The sequence below is a fragment of the Passer domesticus genome, chromosome 3 (genome assembly GCF_036417665.1).
Source record: "Passer domesticus isolate bPasDom1 chromosome 3, bPasDom1.hap1, whole genome shotgun sequence".
In the NCBI taxonomy this organism is placed as follows: Eukaryota; Metazoa; Chordata; class Aves; order Passeriformes; family Passeridae; genus Passer; species Passer domesticus.
In genome coordinates, this window is record NC_087476.1 from 45,811,068 (window position 1) to 45,827,412 (window position 16,345).

Genomic DNA, 16,345 nt, shown 5'->3' on the forward strand with positions numbered 1-16,345 from the left:
AGGTGCTCTTCTGATTTCCCTAAGGCCATAGACTTGTTAGATCCAGCGTGTGGAATTTGGAGTTGTGTCAAATACAGGCTAACATGAGACTGCATCCTAACATTTCTGGTGTAAAGAAGGAATTATTTAAGTTGTCAGCAGTGGGAGAAACGATGCTTACACTGGTCATAGAGCTAATTCCTGTAAAATCCTGTGTTGAAGCAGGAAGAGATGAAATGGACAAGGAAGTGGAAAAAGTGGAAATGGTTTAGAGAGGGTTTCTTTTTAGATAAAAATACAATAGTGTTATTGGAGTCAAAGAGGAGAGGCTCTGGTGCTGTTATTGGAGTCAAATGAGAGACTGCAAGAGGTGAGGAGAACTGAATTCACAGCGTCAATTGAATTAACAGAGAGCAAAATTCTATATTTTCTATTAATGTTTATATTTAGGGTAGTTGCTGAAATCTGCCTTTCCAGCTCATGCTTTGGGTCAATAAATGCCATGGAGATGTTAACTGTATCTCCTGCTTGTCCTAGGAAGTTGAAAGCTTGTTGAGAAGTAGTCAGAAAGATGAACTGAAGCTTTTATTCAGATCAATGCCAATTATCTTTCCTTTATACATATATTGATCACTGAAATGCACACCAGAGGGCACTAAAGATATTTGAGCTCTATGACTAATAAAAACCAAAAGATATTTTCCTCTCTTCTGCAGGAGAAGATGGAACTTTTGTGTTTCCCCCAGATGAAGCCCACCTGAAAGCTGTAGGCTAGTTCACTGGAAATTGTCATTCCCCTGAGGCAACGTGGCATTGAACAAGACAATTTGTGTTGTCTTTATAAAGTCATATCACTTGCCTATCTTTCAGTATATTATGAGGCTTAATTAATAATATTTTATTCTAGTCAGGTTCTTTTACAGTCTCCATCTTCACAATATCCAAATGACTTGCACAAGCTTATTAAGAAAAGTGACTGGCATAATTACTTGTAGATATTTTGCCTTTTATTCACCAGAGAAAACTATGGGCATTTGTTTTATTTTAAATGTTGTTTATTCTAATAATAACAGTGTAAAGATTTTTGTATTAAAATCTCCAAAGTTTGCATATTTAATGTTGAAGTTAATCTGTGGTCAATTTGGAGAAACTTTAATATAGAATATGATTTCACAGAAAAAGCTATAGAATTTTTCCTGAATTATGAAGTGCACTGATTGATATAGATGGGTATCTGACACATTCAAAAATGTTGAAAGAGTAAACAGCCTACTGGGCAACCACTAGCTATCATCATTTTCTGGCTAGAAGTAGCTGTGGAATGTGTTCTCTCTGGAACAGTTTCATTAGCAGAAGACAGCTCCTTTCAGCTGACTCTCCTGTTCCCTATGTATTGGTGTTCCTGGAGTGATGCTGATGTAGTGGAGCAGAGCATGGAGTTGGGATGAGAGGGAGTTTTGGGCAACTCAAGAAGACACTGTCTTCTTGAGTTTCTGTCTTAACTGTCTTGCCATACTGCTGGATTTATGGCTGTAAAGTAGAGGAAATTGATCTACTGACGTGGGCTCTGAGAGCATTTATGAAGAGGGCAGATGGCTGGTGGCATGGCGGTGATGGGAACACCACAGGTTTTGAAGGATATGTGCTATTCAGGCAGAACAAAACTAAAGTTCAAAAGTGGATATATCCCAACTGATGTGAGAGATGTACCTACAAATGTCTGCCTAAGTTCTGGCAACATGGGTTTTATTTCTTTTGTTCTGTGTTGTCCTGGGTGTGATTATATGATCACTAGAGCAACAGGAGAGAAATACACATACAGATTGAGTTTTGGAATCCACCTTTCTGGATGGGAGGGTTGTGGATAAATGATTACAAACTGGTGTATTTAAAGGTAATGATTCCATGGAAAAAAATTGTATTTATTTTAATGTACCAAAGGATGAATAAAAATAGGCACTTTCTATTACAAATTTTTATTATTAAAACTGAGTTTGTTATGACCCTAAAAACGAAATAAATATTATTCTCTGTTTAAAGTAGAAATTTACTTTGAGCATGAATGTACTGAACAAGGAATGAAGAGAAAGTGAGTAACAAGAGTAAGGTTATGAAAAAGGGATCAATCAGTGTTGAGGTAAAAATAAAGATACTAACCAGTGAAATTACTCTGAATATTTTCAAGTCACTCAAGTCAAGGGTAGTGCTGTGACTGGAATATGACAAATGGAATATTTAATCCATTCTGAAGTCCTGCATATAGGAAAGTAATTGCAAATTCAGGCAAATGACATAAAACACAGTCTAAGGAAGATGCTGTCAGATTAACCTGGTTGTATTGCACATTTTAATCTAAAAATTAGATGGCCTTATGTATTTAAATCAAATCCTCTATTGAGATACAGTGCCACAAGGAAAATCTCTGTTAGAGAAGGAAGAAGCTTAGTAGAGAAATTAGTAGATAAATTAGTGTGGAGTGAATGAAGAATCATCTGATAGGGATGATTTTTTTCAAGTAATGTTTTTAGGACTGATGTACTTAAGCATTTTCATTAATGTTATTAGCTCAAAACGGGGACCAGCTCTGATTAGTCTTTTAAGGTATTGTAAGTATTTAGGATAATCAGAGCACAATAAAGCAAGAAATTATGATGATCCTCAGGAGTAGATAAAAGAAATAATTTGAAGTATAATGGTGTACTATAAAAGTTCATGCATCTTACAATAGATTACACACCAATGAAAGTTTACTGAGAGTTACTCAATTCAGAAGCAGCAGAGGAGAAGGAGAATCTGGGTGTTTGATCTGAAGGAGTGGAAAGGTTGAGCTGCTGATGAATTACAGCTCTGAAAAAGAGACATGGTTATTTGTGGTATGGTCATTAATGAAAAATACCAATGTATCTCTAGAATAAAATCTTGTATGGTATATTGTGTAGATTTACAGTCCATATTCATCTAGGAAACAAGAATTCACATAGGAATAGTTCCATTGAAGGTCTGGTGAGGTAACATACACGCTGGCAATGTCTTGAGAGGAATAAAGGGACAGCAAGACTTTAGTCTATTAAAGTGACTGCTGAATAGGCATCCAGTTACTTATTTTTATGAGAGTATTGCAGCTAAAGAGCAAATAAGTATTTGGCTAAAGAAAAATGTATAGATAGATAATTAATAGATTTCATTTAGAATTGGAAGGGAGAATCTGGAGGAATCCTTCAATGGACTATCAAGAGAAAAGTCCTGATTGGGACCAAAAACCTTTGGTTGCCTTGGGACAAAAGGAAATTGTGTGGCTTGTAAGATGCAGAATGGATACTCATTCCTACATGACCAGGGAGTGGTGCTTGGCAACATATGTTCTTAAAATTTCTCCTGTTGAAGGAACTTGTTTTGAAGAGTTTCAACAGATTACAGGAAGCAGACAGCTTCGCTTTTCCAGGTACCTCTCTTTGTGCCTTTTCATGTCTTCCTTTCTTCTTATCATTCTGCCAGTTTCTACGAGAGAAGAAAGACAGACACTTCCAGACTTACTCTAGGTCCTGTACAAAGAAAGAGCAGAGTAGAGTTTTTACAATGAGGTGTAATTATACCATGATTCTGTTTTAATTGTCAGTAAATAACATATGTTCTCCCCAGGTCAAGTCTGTTTTGCCTGTAATGTTAAGTGTTAAGCAGTCTTTCTGTCCTGACCCCATCACCTTTTCCATCTTATTTTTTGTGCCTGTCCTGTTGAGGAGAGAGCAGCTGGGTAGGGATCTGGAAGATGGCCATGGTGAACCCACTTCTGGGCTTTGTGTTTCTAGACACATCCATGGTCTCAACAGGTATTGTTTGCAAGCTTTTTGTCTAAGATCATTAGTGTTTTCTTAATGCCATTTGAAGATTTGAAAATTGGCTGTATTAGTGCACTGGCTATTTTTCAACTTAGAGTGTATTTTTGCACTTTTTTTCCCTGCTGATTAAGCTCTTTGTAGCTTTTTAACTGAGGATTGAAAAAGTTTTTTGCTGTGCTAGCATTTCTTAATCATAATTAGTCTATACAAAGAAGTAAATCATAGTTAGAGGCTCGGAGTTCTAAGAAGCAATCTTAAAGAAAAAAAAGGAAGAAAAAAGTAAGCAGAATGTTTGATTTCAGAACTATTATTCTGCCATTAAAAACCAACAAATTTCAATAAGTATTTTTAATTTTTTTCAACGTCTTTTAGAAGAAGCTGTTTTGCTTGCTTTAGCTAAATCAAAAGATTGATAAAAGATGGTGTAAAGCCTTTCAATTAGATTGCTTTGGTTAAAACTCAGTCCCAGGTGGAAATGACTAATGCTGTTCCTATCTTGTGGTTGCTTAGTGATAATTGTGCAATAAATTAAGCTTCAGTCCAGCTCTTGTAGCTGCCTGGTGTGTTGCCATAGTTGGTAAAGTGTGCTTGTTAACGAATTTCAGCAAAGGCCAGGGGCACAGTAAACCTGGAAGCAGCATGGGTCACCTCAGGTGTGGTTGGAGGGCTCTGGCCAGAGCAGGGTGAGGGAGCCGGCAGTTTCTGCTGCAGTTTTTTTCTCTGGAAAAAGTACTTTGTTGGTCAAAGTTGCCTGTTTATCTAAATGCACTGGCTGTGTTGTGGAGTGGAATTGTTTGAGACACTTGGGAAACGCTTGAAGTTATTCTGTTCAACATAGTAATAAACAGAATGAAGTAATAAGCATAAACACTCCAGAAAGTTTTCCGTAGCTTTTGCTCTTTTTTTATTGCAATAATTTCTGTTAAGCAAAAGAGTTGTAAACACTTCAGCACATTTTAGCTTTGATTAATTTTACAATTATATTACAACCATAGAAATTTATTTGCTGTTATATGCTCAGTATTGTGCTGATTTGGTGTTTTTCTTTATGATTTCTTAGTATTCATGTGATGAGAAATATAATTGTGGCACATGTCACTGATATGGTTTTATTTCTGCTATGTGTCATCCAGGAAGACAGACTTACTTATTCATTAGATGCATAAATTAGGTAGCAGAAACAGCTAATGTTGAAGTGTCTTTTTTGTGTATTTTTTTGCATCATTAGTTTTCATACAATCTTTGTTTTTCTTTCAGATCATGAAGGTTGAATACGAGTGGGCTTATCAGGCTGTTTTTCAAGTAATTCTGTGGTTGTTAGCCAGTCCTGAAAACTTCCCAAGCAGAGGTTTCGTTTTGGGATCCTAGTTTTGAACACTAACCCAAATTCAGATGTTTTTGCAGAAGTTTCCTTTATTACTTCCACAAGAATATCCTCTGACATGCAGTGGGTAACATGCCCATTTGCTAAATAGAGATTTCTCATTGCCTGCCTTACTTTAAGTCCATTGATGCTGACTTTTGATGCTGCTCTCAAGTGACTTTCCTTAATGCATTACCCAGTCTGGCTCTCCAGCTTAAGCCCCGTAAATTAGTCTTTAAATGACTTCAGAGAGCCTGTTAAGTACCATTCATTATGGGGGTTGCTTCCACTGTCTACAGGTACAATTATTCCTCATCTAATCTGATGTTGCTGCTGCTGTTCTAAGCAGCAGCACCTAATGCTGGCCCTGTAGCTGTGCACAGCCCTCTATTGCAGCTGCCAAGGTGATGTGAGTGATGCATTCCTCATAGCACTTCTTTACTTTTTATTGTTTAATTAAAATGATAATGGAGAAGTATCCAGCTGAACTTCCTTAGAAACAGCATTTACAACTCTATATCCATCTCCCTCTCTCTCCCCCTCCCCATGTGTGTTCCAACTTTAAATGTGCTCTATGGTCCAAACTGCCATTAGGACAAGCACTTTAGAGTTTTGCTCTTCTATTTTTATTCAGTATTATTTGTTGGTAACCATAGGTGTCACTTTGGGAAGAAGTTGCACTCATTTAGTGAGCTGGACATAGTGGGACATCACTGTGCTGTACTGCAGTATTATGGAATATTTAAAATTGTTTACCTTTAATTTACTAAGTTTTCTGCAAATAAAGAAGCTCCACTCCTGAAATGCGTATTAGCTTATCATCTGAGTATAACAAATGAATATATTTCCCTCTGCCTATTCACCTTTGCTGCATAAGAAAACAATGGTATAATGGCATGGTCAAAGCAAGTGTCTGTCTTGGTGGTGTGGTGTTTCTTGCTGATGGTGGGTGATAGCAGCAGAGGAGCTGTACCGTTTGGTGCCATGTGCTGTCCCTGTAATTTCCCTCCTGGGAAGCAAAAGCTTGGCACTAAGGGATCCCCTGCAGAGGCTGCTCTGAGGAGGCCAGGCTGGGGAGCCTGGGCTGTGCACTGCAGGACATCACTGCTGGAAAAAACCCTGTAGGAAACGCTTTCCTGTGCCAAAGTACTGCCTCAAAGGCTTCAGTGAGGGAGTGTTGTGATGGCATGTGAATTTGAAGAGCCTTCTTACTGTCATTTGGGAGTGAACAGCAAAATTTATCACTCAGTTACCACAGTAATGTCAGTGTACAAGGTGGAGCCAGAAGTTGGTGCAGTTTCCTTTTGTGGCTTTTAAAGTTAAAGGTTTTTTCCTGTTTAGAGCTTGCTGAATATTTATATGCTTTTGTGAATTCAAGGAAACTGAAGAGTTCTTTAAGTTCTTTTTTCACCTTAAATATTTTGAGAGTAAAGATGTTTCTTAATATCTAAATGGTATAAATTATGAAATTGTGGGGTTTGTATGAATATGATTATTGATTTATTTTCCCACATCTTAAATCCATGTGACTCTTAGAGTTAAGGGCTGACTGCATAGATCCATGTGAATTTGCCATGCTTTCCTACTAGGTTGAGCATTATTAATGAGTTCCACCTTGCTGTGATAGCACCACACTGATTAAATGAATTAGAAAAAATGAGAGCTACTTTTAGCAAGTCAGTCCTGCAACCTGTGCTTATTGTTAATTCCTCTAAATGTAGAAACTAATTTATAGTTTGATCTCCTTACATGAAAAATGAACACACTATATGTTTATCTGTGGTCATTCTTTCATAGTTTAAATGTGAATTAAAGCTAATGTTTTTTTTTATCAGTCGTATTGTTAACGAGAACATTTTAGTTTTGTGCAAGAACATTGTTGAGAAGAATAGCATAACAAAGATAAATAAAAATGGAAGAAAACTTGCAGTACTGAAGTACTTAAAATTTTGCAGTGTTTAGTGTGGATCAGGAAATACTAATTGACGGAAATAGCAAAGGAGTACAATATAGCAACAGAAGTTTTAGATCATGAAAAGTGAAAAACTCATGTATAAGCTTCTGATAAATTTTACAGAGCAAGTGAAAACACAGTAATGGCTGGGGCAGGGTGTGCTTGGACAGTACCTGGTATAAGTTACAGTTTGTCTTCTCTAAACAGGCTTTAGCCTTTGATTTTAATTTTTTTTCCCTGCTTGTAAAAAGGAGAGAGGTCTTGTAAGTTGTAGAGGTTGGCTGTATACAAATATACTTCCTAAGATACATGTCTAGAACAGTTCATTAACAGTCCATATGGAACATTGCATACTTGATGTTAGTAGTAGTGGATCTAGTCTAGGCAAAATGTAAATGGCATTGCTGATGTCTTAAGTTACACTGTTTTGGTTGCTATACTTGTTTAATATTCTGACTGGTTTTGTTGGTTTTCTTTTGTGTAGCGGTATTTTCTGGTTGGAAGTAATCCTGCAGAAACCAAATACCGTGTTTTGAAAATAGATCGCACTGAACCAAAGGATTTGGTTATAATTGATGATAAGGTAGGTGCCTCTGTATTGAGTTGCTGGGCTTTTTTCCCAGTTGTTTCAAATAATGCTGGTTACTTGTTGGTAGCACTGAAATGGGAAAGAAAGAATGTAGAGCAGGCCTTTGGTTTATTGTATATTTCACAAATTAAGCAAATTCTTTTATACTCTGACATGAAATAACATTTAGCTACCAAAACAGTAACTTCTGTGACTTTTTCTTTTAAAGCATGTTTATACACAACAAGAGGTGAGGGAACTTCTTGGTCGTTTAGACCTGGGGAACAGAACAAAGATGGGGCAGAAGGGCTCTTCTGGGTTATCTCGAGCTGTCTCTGCTTTTGGTATAGTAGGTAAGTGTTCTGATTGATTTTATCAAATCTTTTGTTTTCCTGGGAGGTGAGGTGTATTGTGTCATGTTGTATATCTTTCTGTCTCCCCTGATTTTATTTATTTATGAAACTAAAAAGGATTTAGAAATTTGTCATGCTCAAAGATAAGTAAGGTTCTGTGTATTTTTTTTAAAACAGATGGTCAGTACAGGAGTGAAAGCTGTGCTGTAATCAGTCTTTGTCACTAAGGGGACACATGTAGGAAATTGCCAAACTATAGAAACTTTGTTGAAGATTCTACCAAACTCAGCTGATCTTAGAATACAAATCATGTGGAACCTGGTTCCTGAATTCCAGAGCTCACAGAATGCTTTTTAAAAAGAAAATTAAAGTCAACATTCTTTATTAGGCTACATTTCTTTATCACACACTATTCAGAAAGATAACTTTCAGTTAACTTTTTGCAGTGACATATTTAAAGATTTATTTTTCATGTTTGAGCAAGTGTAACTGACTGGTATTTCAGCTGAATTTTAAAGTGCTGCTCAGCTGTCCATAATCCTCAAGCATTGCTTCAAGGATTTAACAACTTCTAACTTCATCTGAAAGTCACTATTTTCCTGCCTATTGTCTGATACTAAGGACAGTATATTGATGGCTGATGTCTCTAAAGTATATGTTAATATGTGCTGTGACAGCTCTCAAGAATACTTTGTGGTTTATTAGAGTCAATATACACCTGGACATCTAAAGCCAAAGCTGCAGAGAAAGTGGAGAATGCAATTACTTTAAAGGATGGATGCTTCTAAATTTTGCATATAAGTCAAAACATATTCTATTCTATTTCTATTCTAAAAATTCTATTAATCCAAAGTGGCAAATTAAGCAAACTTTATTCTTCATTCTCTTTGCCTTTGAAGCATTTTGGAACTCATCAGTGCATCCAGCTTTTCAGAAATTCCTCAGATGATATTTATGTTTCTTACTGATTTAAGAGTATTCATAATATGGGTAAACCTAAAGGAGCTGCTAACAGCCTTGCAGCACTGGGTTGTTTTTTTTTGCACAAGCCATCAGTGCTCACTGTCTAAATATGTGATAAATATTTGAAAAGTGGTTGCAGTCAGTTGAAATTCTGCATCCCAGTTGTATGCCTGTTTATAGATACTGTTCATAACAGGAGAGTTTCTATTCTTTAGCTGCACAAATGTATTGGTTAACAGATATGGTATATGTATTTCTAGATGACTCTTTAGAAGTAACTGGCTCTCTGTCAGGTAATATACTTCCAGATTACATGATTCAGACCATAACTGTATAAACATGTAATTTGAAGGAATGCAACTAGTTGTTTATTTCTGCCTCCTGGCTCAGGTCAGGGCTGAGAACGGGGCTATTTTTTTATGAAATTGTAAAGAACAACTTTGTTCTGTCCTCTAGTTATTTCATTAACCAGATGCAGTACATTGAGTGCACTCAGCATGGGGATGGTGATAGGCTGAGTTCTGGTTTATTGTGTAGTGTTTAAAAGTGGAAATTGCTTTTAAAGGGAGGGAACCAGGCCAGGGAGAAAGGCTCAGTTCCTTATCAGGCTTTGGTAAAATGTTTGCTGAAATTCAAAGGACAGAGACGGTTCACATAAGTGATTTTAGTATCTGGAGGATACAGGAAGAACTGTGACTACTATTTAACATCTGAAATTCAATAGTCTGCTTCAAATGGAAGGTTTGTTTCTTATTGTCAGCAGGGCCTCCTGTCTTTGTGCAGGTGAAAGCACTTTTCCAAGGGGGGCTAATAAGGTGGAAGAAAAGATTGCAGTTCATTCGATCACGTTGCAGCCTCCAACAGTGACAGGGAGGAAAATGTATGCTCTCCTCATCCTTCTTTACTTTGTACTGCAAAGCTACAAGAACTGAGTATAAATACAAGTAGAACTATGAATTGTGAGGGTCCATTTGTATCATGTCATCATCATTGTCACCTCCCTCCCCAATTTAATTTATTTATGGTTTATTTATTTGTTATAGTAGTGAGTTTCAAAATCTCAGCAACCTATCAGAGCAGCTATCTCCAGTAGCTAATTAATATAATGTATTCCTTATTAAAGCATATTATTGCTGTATTATACTGTATTTGAGTTCAAGGGTTGTTATGTATTTTTATTTTTCATTTGAACTTCTATGTTTGTGTTGTATTAAAGGTTTGTTACACTTTTCCCCAATCATATATAATAGAAGTATCCAAAGGAGGCACTCCTTGAAGAAGCATGGCTATGGCCTGCAGGGAATGAGAGTGGAGGCTTCAGAAGCCAGCTTTTTTATAGGCAATAAAACCACACACTGCCTGTTTTACCTTCTTAGCCTTCTGTGTTTCAGCAGGGTCAAGTGTTGATATCTGAGAGTGGAAACAGGAAAAAAAGGAGTACCCCTGATACTCTGAATGGCTGGTTTGGGGGGAGATGCTGCTCTAGTCAAGGAATTCAGTTCCAGGAATTCAGTTAAGGAGAGAGAGCACAAAGGTGTTGTTTTACCCACAAAGCCTTTTGCTGTTTGTCATGGTTTGACCCTGGCACAATGCCAGGGCCCCCATGAAGGGTATATTTTCAAAATGGTGGCTGTGAGATGTGACCCGGGAACAGAACAAAGCAGGCTCTCATTCAGGGATGGAGGGAAAAAACACAACACTTTATTTATTACAAATCTAAAAAGGAACACATACCAAGCTAAGAATGAAAACCTTCCAGATACCTTCCTCTTCCGCCTCCCTTTTCTCCAGAGATCCACCACCCCTCAAATTATCAACCCTCAAATCCATCAGGGAGAGAGGAGTCCCCCCTTGCCTCATGGGCCTCCCCCGGAAGCACAATTGAAACCTCCTGTGCTTCCGTGTCATCTATGGCCTTACCCAAAGAACATCGGCCTTCGTGACTTCTCCCCCCCGTGTCCAGTGCTCTTACCACTGGACACGGGCCAGGACTGCTTTTAGGGCTCCCCGTTTAAAGATGCTTCACCCACTTCCAGAAGCAGCAGTCTTTCAACTCTTGGGACACCAGTCCCCCCCAAATTTCACCCCCTGGGGCCGAGGGGCTTCATGAACAGTCTCAACTTCGGGACACCAGTCCCCCCCACATTCCACCCCCTGGGGCCGAGGGGCCTCATGAACAGAGATCTTCCTCTCCGTGGAGACAGAGGGCATCTCACACCCCCTTCAGCCGTCTCTGTTCATGCCGCTGCTTCACTCTTGACTCCTGGGTGTTGCCTCCCCCTAAATACAGTTTCTGGGTCACAGGGAAAAAACACGGGTCTGTCCATGGCTATACAAGAAAGAGTCCAGCCCAAGGCCACTCCATCATCTCTTCCACTCAGGATTCTTCTCTCTTCCAGCTTTCCTCACGCTTGCCCATCTCTCATCTCTCTCTCACCTCATCCTGATTCAGGAGGATTCAGTATTTGTAAGGTTTCTATTAATTTACAAAGGGGTTAAAATCTTCAACTCTGCCTGCCCAAGGACTCCCACATCTGCCGGGCACCTTCTCTCGACTCATCCCCCGCTTCTGGCCGGCTGAGTTGTCAGCACAATCTCTGTCCCTCTCTCTGGAGAGGGCTGCCCAGACATCTCAATTTTCATCAACCCCTACATGTTCTCCTCCACCTCTGCACCTTTTGGGGCTCCCGGCCTCCTCCCTGTCATGGCCTCCCCCTCCCCCACCCAGACGCAGCTGGGCAGGGGAGAGGTCAGACCCCACTCACCAACACCGGATTCCCAAAGAGGAAGTTCTCTGGGAATCTCCTGCTTTTAACCCCCGTGTGTTCTCAGAGGCGTATCCAGATCCTCAGTGGCCATATCACATGCCAATTTTGAATTTGGCCACTGATTGGCCTGACTTAGACCTTTCCAAAAACACATTTCCGGGCCAAACCACGACACTGTTCTATGTCCCTTTCCAGCAGAGAGTACATGAACCTGGCAAGAAAATTGAAGTCTGGGATTCTTCCTTACCCTGGAAAATTAACCTTTAGCATCTGAAATAAATAGAGTATGCCTCACTCTGAGGCAGGTGAGAGTCCTGGCAAAAGCAAATACAAGTATGTTAAGTAGACAGAAACATAGTCCAAATTTTCAGTGTCCTAACTCTGCTACCTAATATTAAAAATACCCACAGTGGGAGGGGAAATGAGCAAAAAATATGTATTTAATTGATTAATGGTAGTGAATTTTAAGATTCTGTGTATGTGTATATATATATACATATACATATATATGCATGTAATATTCAAAACAAATAAAAATTCTTTGAAGTCTTGAGACAATTCTGAGACTGTTTTGCTAAATATATTTTATCAAATAAACACAAATATGCAACTAAAAACATTGTAATGCTGTTTTAACAGGTTTTGTCAGGTTTTTAGAAGGCTATTACATTGTGTTAATAACAAAAAGAAGAAAAATGGCAGATATTGGAGGTCATGCAATATATAAAATAGAAGATACAAATATGATCTACATTCCAAATGACTCTGTAAGAGTCAGTCATCCTGATGAGGCCAGGTAAATAATGCTGGTAAATAGTGTGTACTTTTTCAGTATTTTCTAAACAATGTTGAACTGCAACTGGGAACTTCAGTCATGGGTTTTTTGTATTAGTATGTCATTCAAGCCATTTTATCTTGTTGGTTGGAAAATAGACTACAAGTTCTGTGGCCTCTAACCTGGAGAATAAATACAACTGTCATAGCTTCTAGAGTTTATTTCCCACATCTCAATGTCACAGCTAAGTTTAGCAAATCTGCACCAAGAAGTGTCTAATATAAGCATTGTTCCTGCAAGGGCAAAGTAATGCTAATATTGGTTGTACAATTTAGGGCACTGTTCTTTATTTAGTAGCTTTTGCATGATGTTTATCTCACCTGAAGAGCTCTTTTGTGCCTTCAAGAGGTGCTGAATAGACTATTAAATTATTCTGTGCTGTCAGAATCTTGTGAATGTTGCAGTTGTAAAGGGTGGTGAAAAGATTCACTGGTAAGTTTAACAGCTTCTTTCTTTTCAGAGACTTTTTTAGTAAGAGAAAAGTTTGAGCCTTTATGTTTTTATCAGGGTAGGGTGACTTTGCTTCTATGAAATAGAAGGCAGCTGGTATCAGTAAACTGTAAACAGTCTGTACTAAGTGTGAATAGTCAGAAAGTGATGATTTATGATAAATTGATGTTAGGTAATTAACCAAACCAGTAGTAAATATTAAAAAAGCTTCCACTTTGAGGTGGGATTGATCATAGACCTCAGTCTCTCCTCTTAGGGTGCAGCAGACCATGTTATCTAACCTACATATTTATGGTGTCTGCCACTGTATTATCCATAGACAATGTAATGGTTTCTTCTGGGAATTTCCAAGACTATGACAGATTTTACTAGATATTTCTTATTTTGTTCATTTATTTGGGAGTAATGGAAAAATTTTATTTCTTTTGTAGTATTTTTGAGAGTCTTCTTTTTTAAGTCCTGAAAATGTTGATGTGCATAAGTGGAAAATAGAGCCACAACTTTACAACTGTATAAAGAAACAGAGTATGTGTATGAGTAGACATTAGTTTCAGGGTTTTTTTAAAAAAGGGTATTTGATTTATTTAATCCATATGCTGACATCCTAGTTTAATTACCTGTCAAAACAATTACAGTAAGATAGGAAGGGAACATGGGGCAAGAATCAATACTTGTGTGTAATTTCTTTCCTCTGAATGACCTCTTATAGTCTGTCTCATTAAAATAATAATTTTTCCTGCAACTTGAATTATTTTGCCAGGTATCTGAGAATCTTTCAAAATGTGGACCTCTCTAGCAACTTCTATTTTAGGTAGGTATTAGTTACTATTCCTTTTTTAAATATGTGCACTTACACTTGCTAGAGGATTATAGATTTTGTTTTTGATACCCAAGACTTTTAGGTTGATATTCTGTAGAAATAAGACACATGATCGTGCTGCTTGTCCATTTTCATTTGTGTACTTTGAACCTGCTTTCTCCTTTAATCAATTGGCCAGGAATTTAGTCTCTATTAGGTTAAAAATATAGAACTATTAATGGCATGGAAAAAAGTAGACACTGTAACTACTGTTTCTACAGAATGTTCAACCTTGCCAGATTATGCAGAAGTTCTCTCTTTGGAAAAGTATTATGTTTCAGGAGGATTGCTTGTCTTGTTATTTATACTTTATTGATCTCATTTTCCATAAATAAAGCTTTGCCTTGACTCAGGAGCAAAGGTAGAGAAATAGGTCCTCATTTAAGATACACTGTGTGTGGGGTATGTCTTTCATAGGGATTTCTAGGCACTGCAGTTCTCTTGTTTATTGTTTCATGAATGCCATAGCTGAGACAAGTTTCTGTGTCCCAGATACTATTAAGTGGTATTTTTGGGACAAAAATGGGAGAAGTGTGGTGATAAACCTGGCAGTAGTAGTTAGAAGATTTGAAGACTTTAAAAAAAAAAAAGTCTTTCTTGCAATTACCAAAAGGCTGGAAAATGAAGGCTTTTTCAGCTGGATCTGTGAAGATAAAACTTATCCAAGTTTTATGTGTGTTTCATGCTTTGGCATGTGAAAGATTTTTTGCAGTGTAAAACCTGAGTTTTTCTTCCATGCATTGTCTCCCAGCTCTAATTCTATACAATTTCTCCCTGCTACCTCCTTTGCTTGGAGATGACAAATTTGTACTGTTTCTGTGGTTTTACATAGATGGGAAAGGAGAATATTCTTATGTGACTCTAATAAACACATTTATCATAAATGAATCATAGAATGGTTTGGGCTGGAAGGGACCTTACAGATCATCCAGTTTCAGTCCTACTGCACTCACAGTACAGAATTTCCTCCGAAATCTCTCCAGTTTTAGTTTAAAACCATTCCTCCTTGTCTAATTACCATCTGCTCATGTAAAAAGTTACTCTCCCTCCTTTTTTAAAAGCCCTCTTAAAGTACTGGAAGGCCATAGTGAGGTCTTCCCAAAGACTTATTTTCTCCAAGCTAAAACTGTAGAATTAAGATAAACTACATACATAAAATTTCTTTTACAGAAAAAAATGAGTAAGTGAATGACTTATACAAAAGTATGTTTTGGCACAAATCCTGTGTGGCATAAATGAACTTTCCTACTGACAGATAATTTACTGGTTTCATTTTATTTTTCATTAAAATAATTCTTTTATAAAGTGTTTTTGTGCTCTGTGTTTAAACTGCATATTCAGCCTAATTTTCACTTTCAAAAGGAGAAACATAGCATGATACTAGTATTCTTTCTTATTGTTCAAAATCCTTTTAATCTATCAACTTCATTTAAATTGTTCTTGGCTGAAAACATAACACATTTTTCTGCATGATTTTTATATAAATCTTGAAGAAAATTAGAAATCAATTATAAGAAAACATATGGTCTAAGAGGAGAGTGGGGGAAACAGCCTGAACATGTCTCTAACTGGGATACTGTTTAAAGGTTCTGTTATATGCAAACAGAGCATGTTACAGAAATTTTTTTCCCCTAACAGATGGGTCAGGACATTATTATGGAAATATGTGGATGCATGGGTTATACTTTTTTATCATTAGTGATAAATCTAAAGGTCTAATGTTTAAATAATTCTTTAGATTTTTAATGAATATCTAGAACTTACATGAAGACCAGTAAGCACTGATGCTGTCTTAGACTAAAATGGAAATATAGGAGTATTTGTGATTTTAAGTGTAGTGTACCTTTGGTTTCTCCTTTGGAAGAAGCCTAGTAGCTTAAAAAATTAGCCATTAGTATAGAGTGTTAGTAAAAGAGACACGAGGTGGAAAATTTGTAACAATTATGGAACTAATTAAAAAAACCCTTTTCTTTATTCAGCAGCCAGTGCCTTAATATACATCTGTGCTGCCATCATAAATTTGGGGACAAATACCATTTTTGTGGACCAGTTTTTTGGCTGTTTTGAGTTCAAGTAGCAGTTAGAAAGTAGCAGCACTTAAATATCAGAAAAATGAGGTTGTCAATATATATAGATATTTCTGATGGAATAGCTTTTTAAAAACCTCTGGAATGGTTCTTGGGACATGGTGAATTAAGCTTCTTGATAGGCTTTGTTCAAAAGATATGTTTAGTTTTCAGTTAAAAGAAGACTGTAAACACTTTTTCAGTCTTTGTAAACTGTAAACAGTTTGTAAAGCTTCTTTTGGAAATCATTTGTATAATTTGCCTTTATAGAATCAGAATCTTTGTTTGTTGTTCAGAAGTCTTTTCTTTAAAATAATACTGTGTTAAATATAAGTACGGATGGAAAGTAAG

General features: G+C 37.2%; 1 protein-coding gene across 4 annotated transcripts in view; it reads left to right on the top strand.

The window, feature by feature from the left end:
- Positions 1 to 16,345, top strand: part of FIG4 (FIG4 phosphoinositide 5-phosphatase) — a 52,078-nt gene that overhangs the window by 2,540 nt on the left and 33,193 nt on the right. For 2 of the 4 annotated variants that reach the window (XM_064412897.1, XM_064412900.1), the window contains exons 2-5: positions 7,617 to 7,715; positions 7,930 to 8,053; positions 12,424 to 12,580; positions 13,830 to 13,880. In XM_064412897.1, the coding sequence (XP_064268967.1) occupies positions 7,617 to 7,715; positions 7,930 to 8,053; positions 12,424 to 12,580; positions 13,830 to 13,880 (431 nt within the window). Of the gene's footprint in view, positions 1 to 7,616; positions 7,716 to 7,929; positions 8,054 to 10,407; positions 10,551 to 12,000; positions 12,090 to 12,423; positions 12,581 to 13,829; positions 13,881 to 16,345 lie in introns of those variants that run through there. The other 2 variants (XM_064412898.1, XM_064412899.1) reach the window with 2 other exon arrangements.